The sequence below is a fragment of the Botrytis byssoidea genome, assembly GCF_014898295.1.
Source record: "Botrytis byssoidea strain MUCL 94 chromosome Unknown BBYS_029, whole genome shotgun sequence".
Classification (NCBI taxonomy): domain Eukaryota; kingdom Fungi; phylum Ascomycota; class Leotiomycetes; order Helotiales; family Sclerotiniaceae; genus Botrytis; species Botrytis byssoidea.
Window position 1 is genome coordinate 448,136 of NW_024065870.1, and position 7,429 is coordinate 455,564.

Genomic DNA, 7,429 nt, shown 5'->3' on the forward strand with positions numbered 1-7,429 from the left:
TATGATTTGTTTTTTTTTGAATTAAAATTTCATTCTTTTGAGATAAATCTTGGGAGAACTATTTTTCAATATTTGAAAAGTATAATACATTAATTTAATCAATATAAAATTGTGTTTCAAATTTTAATCAAATTTTGATATTGATAAATTTGAATATGAAATTGTACTTTCCTATTATATATCCCGTGAGTCTGTGCACCTCCTGGTGATCTTGAAATTATTGTTTCAAGATTTAAGAAGAAACTAGAGCTTAGACGATTATATAATAGTATCAAAATGTTAGATTACTACCACTACTCTACTATCTACTCAAGTTTACCCAAAGTGTTTTTTTTAGAGAAAAGACTCCCCCTATAAGACAGTCGCCCCCCAAGACTAAGAACAAGATGAAAATTTTGCGCAACTTTAATACGGACTGTGAGATTTCTCTTTTTGTACATAAATAGGATTAGCCCTTGAAACTTTCGAGACCCATCTCAACAGAACAAGTTACGGTTAATTCTCATCAGAAACTATTGCAATTCTATTATGTTCCGTCTCAAAACAAGCTTAGGAGTAGATTTAAATGTTATTTTTCCTTTTGGATGTGTATGATCCGAAAGAAAGACTGGGCTCACAGTATATGGTGCTATCAAAGCTGTTTGTTGGTCTAATAAGGAGAAAGCTATTCCAAATACCCGAGTAGATAAGATCGAGATATTCTATGGAACACAGGGAATTTCTATCGGTGATTGTTAAGTGTTGTTTGATAGCTCCTTGGATAGTTTTGATTTCTGTAGTTATATCACAATTGCTACCAGTCGCATAATATACCCAAGAAACATTATCCACTGAATTGAAGTTAGAACACATTTAATTTTCAAGTTCGAGGTCTTTTTCCACCAAACAATTGGGATTGTAGTTATTGAGATATTTCCACGACTTTAGTTTGTTAGGGAAAAAATAGATTTTATAACAGAAAATGACTTGCATGAACCATAAGACTTGCCGCAGCTACCTGCGTCTGAGAGAGACTTAATCGCGGCTCCGACGGTTTCAGAGAGAGTGACAACTATGTTGACGATGGTGAGGCATTGCTTTACAAAAATCAGTATCATTTGAGGCACGAAAAGGTGAGCGTTCATAGCCCCGTGGACAGTTCTCAACTAAATCTGAATGACTTTGTAGAACGTCTTACGAAGACCGGAGCGTGCATTTCGGCCTGTTGGGTGACCTGAAAGCTATTGAAAGAAATATGAGGTTTTACTAACAGCAGTCATTGCCAGGATCCGCTCACAGACCTTGACGTTTGTGCGAGAAACGAGAGAAGTGTCAGAAGTTGTGTTGACAGGTGTCAAATCATATCTGATCCATCTTTCTGGCATTGGTTGCCCATTGATTGTTGAAGGACCGTCAATTGCAAGCGAGTAGACTGATTTCGTGCAACTCATTGCGAGGAGGACTGGTGTTGTGATACGCATGTTTAGCTGGATGTGGAGAAGAGAGCGAGAATATAATTGCGCTGACGATGATGTTCTAATGGCAATAGTAAGTAATGTAGTGAAGAGTGCTGTGATGAAATGAGATTATCGTAGACGATCTACTGGTATTTGTACAAAATAACAGCCAAGCTTTCAGATGAGTAGACTGTTGGTTCTTCCTCGGTCCTTGTGTGCTGGGTATTCTTACTGTGAAACAAAAGATTTTTTGATCCATACAATTCATTTCGATACCGACAGTTTGGTAACCAATGTTTGTATCAAGAAGCACCTTTTTGTTAATACTAAATATGTCACCAAAGTTAAGGTGGGAATCAAGTGGAACTGAATACTAGGGAATGTATTTACTAAATTGCGGAATACTATAATCATATTAGCTTATTTACAGCACTCTTTATCATAATTTCGCTTATACTGCTTGGATATTTAAGCATGATATTCGAGAATTTGTTTTTGTCAATACTGTTATGAGTCTATTCCAGTCTGTGTTCAGGTTACTCGAGCTGTGTATCTGGCTAGACTGAAGTCATTGATGCTAATTTCTTCTTTTTAGATTTTTAAATTCGAATTCTCGGGAATTTCGGATTATATTTACATTATATGTACAAATACCTAGCCAGGGAGAAAACTAGTCCGTTGAAATTTGAGTTCTGCTTCCAAAACTCTGCTCCTCAATGAACCACTTAACCACTGTCTACGGATGATTCTTCCGAGTGCCCCACATCCAACCATTGATGAGGTGAGCCTCTTCTTGCATGGGCATTTAGATAAACTTCCGCCTACATAGATACGCGCTCCACTCCTTCGCATGAGCCAACACTGATATATTTACAGAGCACAACCTTTACCGGATATCAAAGCAAACAATTCAGTAAACACAAATTATATAACAAAAAGAAGAGGGTAATAAGTCTGTTAGATTTCGGTATACTTTGAGAGCTATAATATAAGAGGAATGATTTCCGATAAGGGCTGTAGTTCCCTATTTGCATGTGAAAAGTCCAGTGGTGTTGCAATATCTGGACCAATTTACCAACAAGAACTAACCCTAAATAACTTTTCAATAAGATTCTCCCTATAAGCTTAGTGATGGTGACAAAGAACTCAATTTCGATTTGTCACGTGCTAGTTGAGACACATGTAATATTACTATGGAGTTTTCACCGTTTCTTATTCACTTTATTTCCAATCAGAAGAAAATGGAAGTTCTGTAAAAAAGCTTCGGCCTCGTAAGAACGAGGGCATAGAAAAGCTAAGTGCGAGTTCTTGTTGATGAGTTGTCACAATAGATGCCGGAAAACAAGTTTTACAAGTGAGGAACGAGTTTTATTGATCTAAAAGTATGATACAATTATCAATCTCTGTTATACCCCACCTAGATAACTAATGAGTCATGCAACGCCTTTTAACTACACCTTCTATCCCCACTCACATGTGAGTGCAGGCGGCCCGGACCAAGTTGTTGGCTGAGCTTTAGATCCACCGAACAACTTAGGCCACCACTCCATAGAAAGACAGGGGACTGATCGAACCTCTCCAAAATTACATAACAATGAAAGCTTCTTCACTTCAATACTGCATTGTATCACTAATTATGAAGCGAATGTAGGGAATCTGGATAAACATCAACATGCAATATGTCAAAGGACTCTATCTGAATCTCACATCAGAGTAGCAATCAATTGACTTAAGATATAATTTTGAAATATGACTGTCTCTTGTGACTGTCTTTCTCGATGCTTTGAACAAAGTGCTTCGCCTAATTACGCCGATAAGGCGAGCCTGAGTGGAACTAACTAGCGGGTCCAGGCTTAATTGGATCCAGTCGGATGCATATCGTGTTCACCCGAGAGACTAAGCTTAATTCTACAAAAACGGGTTTCCGGGTAAAAATTGTTATCCGTTACATCAACTGATTCAATTAATTTAAACAGATCTTAATCTAAGCTGGGAAGCTTAAACCCCACAAAGCTTAGCTTAGCTCGGCTTATACGTCAGATGCTCTTGTGTCCCGTAATTTATCTACGTGCTGTAAGTACCATTGAGTAGATTTCTTTGAAATTAGGAAGTTCGTAACTCCATTTTTTGCCCGATGTTTGAAAAGTTTTCTCCAACAGTTGGTGACTTTGGTCCCAAGCGGAGCAATTCTTGTATAGATTTCGCCGATAATAGCTTATTTGTCTAGCTTGTCATTTAAGCAGACCTGAGCTATATATATATATTACATCTCTACAAGTATCATTATTCACTCAATCAAATAAAGCACTATATTCAATATTTTATTAAAATGCCGTGAGTTCTCACTTATCCCCGATCAGTTTGAGAATTGAACACCCAAACATATATTGAACCTAATTGATTACAGAGAAATCCAATTGCCACCCCTATTCATTAAAATTGAGCAGTCCCTGCCATATATCATTTCGCCTATCCTTCTCTTCTCACTTGTATTACCGTTGTTCATCAATATCGACAAATCAAATGCACATAGCATACTTTTGTCCCAGATATCCTTTAGCGGATACTTTTGCTACTATTTCTATCGACAGTAAGCTTTTCGCTTTCCAATTGTAAAAATTGATTACTTAACAATATTTGAATAATTAGACCAAATACGCCACACCGTTGTTCGTCATTAGAAGCGCTAGTGGAGAAAGCAAACTGAGGAGATATAGAGAACTAGCCTGGGCGATAGGCCTAGAAAGCATGTAGATGTGGAGTAATATAAGAGAAGGAACTTCAATTTTGAATCTGTAAAGGAGTTACTAGTTGTTCTATCAAATTTGTTCCCCTCTCACTTCTATTTGTATACATCTTATGAGAGAAACGCAAATATTATATGAACATTATAGACTGTGCCGTTTTGTTTAATTATATTCTTATAGTCTATAATTTGAACAACAAATATGGGATTAAGATTAGACCAAGGTTGGAAAAAATATTTTGCTTTTTTTGATATCATTTGATTCGCCTTGATTCAATAAATTGAATAATAATAATTATTTCTTTATTGAAATATTATAGCAAAAGTTATAATTAATTAAAAATAGGATTTATAATATTATAGACTTAATTCAATAAGAAATTAGATATTGTTAATTATTATATTACCTTTTTCAATTAGAATTATTTTTGCTTATATATAATAAATTTATATAATATTATCTTTAATTTCCCTATAAAATATTATATATTTAATCTAATATCTATTTCTTATATTATTATATAAAATTTCTAAATATTTCTAGAAATAATTTCATAATACTCATAATTAATTTATTTTCAAAATTACCTAAAAATAGTTTATTTATTAAAAATAGTTAATTATAATTTATTTTAATAATTCTATTTAAATAAATTATATAATAGAAATTATATAACTTATTTATTTTAAAATATTCTTTGAAAAAGATTATTTATTATAAAACTCTTATGAATATTTTATTTATAAGATCCTTTTCAAATGATTTATCTATTATAAAAGTCTTATAGATAAATTATTTTAATATATCTTTAAAAATATTTTATTTATTATAAAAATCTTATTAATAAAATATTTTGATATTTCTTTCAAAATATTTTATTTATTTTAAAAATCTTATAAATAAATTATTTTGATATATCTTTGAAAATATTTTATTTATTATAAAAATCTTATTAATAAATTATTTTGATATTTATTTGAAGATATTTTATTTATTCTAGAAATCTTATAAATAATTTATTTCTGAAATCCTTTTTAAATATTTTATTTATTTAAAAAGTTTTATAACTGATATCTATGATACTTTGCCTTAGAAGAACTGCGAGAGCAGGGTACAATTTATCCTTAGAATCTATAATTATAGAATCAAGAGTAAAGTATTTATAAAACGCTTTTATATATTAGCTATATATATATAATCAAATACATGCGTAAGTATACACATAAGCGATTATAATTACAATTGGATATAATCTATAATACTATTCCCTTTTTCAAAAAAGCTTACTCTTAAACTTTAAAATTACCTATTCTATATATATATTAGCAATTTTAATAAGATATTATTATTTATATTATAGAATAATATAATAAACATATATATATATGGATTTTTCTTTTTTTGTAATAAAAAAATGTATAGAAAATAAAGGAAATTGTTTTATAATTTAATAATAATCGAATTCTTTAAAGTATATAGATCTTTCTAATTCCCTTTTTTTTAAAATCTTTTTTAACTATTTATTCTTTTATTAATTCTTAATTAATATATTTATTATATTTTCAAAAAGATATAATAACAAGGGCAAATTGTTATTAGTATAGATAAAGTAATAGAAAGCAGTGTATATAGCGATGAATTGTTTACTACCCTTTTCATTTGCTTTATTTGATATACTTTTCTTATAGTTTATAGTGAAGAGAGTGACTATTTCTTCTATTATATAAGACAAGTATTCTATTAAGAAGGAATTAAATAAAGGCAAATATAATAATAATATTAAGGAGGAGGATAATCGCAAGAATAATAATTCTAATTAAAAAAAGATATATAAATAGGTTTTTTTTTTATCTATCTCTAATATATAGTTGATTTATTTAATAAATATAATTATAATTATTAAGAATAATATACTTGAAAATAGAATTAATCTTTAATATATATAATGGATATATTCGTTTTATTATTTATTAAAATAAAACTTAAAGAAAAAATATAATTCTTTAATTGATTATATAAATAATTATAAATAGAAGTTTACTAATAAATTAATCTTAATAATACATTATTTTTATAATATTGAAAATAAGAGGAAAAAAATAATCAAAAAGGAAATTATAAAAGTTTTATATTAGAATTAATTTGATTATATATTTGAATATAAGCCTTATTATTAGAATATTAATGAATTCAAATTGTTTAGTAAAAGATTACCTAAGAAGATGGTGCTTTTACAGGAATAATATATTTAGAAAAATAATTAGATTTATATTGACTGTATTTGTAGCTGTATATTTGAAAAAAGATAATGATATACTATTATATTCCTAGTTAAACTTTTAATTAAATTTGTTGTTTATTTTATTTAATTACAAAATATAAATATAAGTATTTATTTAAAAAATAGATTTGTAATCTATTTCTTCAATATTAATTAGCTATTACTAAATATAGTAATATAATAAAAGTAAATTATAACTTTACTGAGTTTTAATAAAATTAATTTTATTAAAATAATTTGATTTACAAAAAAATCTAAAATATTGTATTTTAAAAGAAATATTTTCAATTATTTTAATTTAAAAAAATATAAATTATTAAATAAAAGAAGTAATAGAGTAAAGAAAAAAGTTAGAATAATAATATTAATTAGTTTTGATTTAAATAAAAGCTGATTTATTAGCTATATGAGTATGGGTAAAGAAAACTAAATATAGACTTATTTTTATTATTATTTAAGTTATGGTTAGTCATTATTTCATCTTTTATTTTATTATTATTCTTTTTTTTTTTTTATTACTTTTAATTAGGGATTTAATTAATATTTTGATTTAAATTATTCAGTTTTTATTATTATATTTTATTCAACTATAATTATTATTATTTATAAAAACTATCTTTTTAGTTTTTTTTAGATTTATTGGTTTAGAGAAAACTTCTTTGTTTGGTTTTTAATTTGAAAATATAGTTTTATTTAATTACTTTTCAATTACTTATAAAATTATGATTTCTTTATTAATTTAATAAATAAAAGAAGTTCTTTTAATCTTTTTTATTTATATATTAATTATTATCTGTAAAATCATACTTATTCTTTTTATTTTTATAAAAATGAATTTATTTGAGTAAGTGTATAGAGGGGCCTGATAGAAAGGGATTTTATAGATGGAAATTATAAAGAAAATATAGAATTGTTTTAAGATTAGAAATAGGATATTAAATAAAATCATTATTAATATTTAATTA

At 27.8% G+C, this 7,429-nt stretch overlaps 2 protein-coding genes across 2 annotated transcripts; one reads left to right on the top strand and one right to left on the bottom strand.

Moving 5' to 3' along the window:
* Positions 1-561: 561 nt before the first annotated feature.
* EAE97_010697 (uncharacterized protein) lies at positions 562-1,460 on the bottom strand (the record flags this gene model as incomplete). The annotated part of the gene is made up of 3 exons (XM_038881212.1): positions 562-830; positions 971-1,076; positions 1,251-1,460. 3 exons carry the CDS (start codon positions 1,458-1,460, stop codon positions 562-564), a joined length of 585 nt encoding a protein of 194 aa, XP_038728073.1.
* A 2,305-nt stretch (positions 1,461-3,765) lies between these two features.
* On the top strand, positions 3,766-4,143 carry EAE97_010698 (uncharacterized protein; the record flags this gene model as incomplete). Its single annotated transcript, XM_038881213.1, has 3 exons — positions 3,766-3,770; positions 3,844-4,026; positions 4,086-4,143. 3 exons carry the CDS (start codon positions 3,766-3,768, stop codon positions 4,141-4,143), a joined length of 246 nt encoding a protein of 81 aa, XP_038728074.1.
* Positions 4,144-7,429: the final 3,286 nt, after the last annotated feature.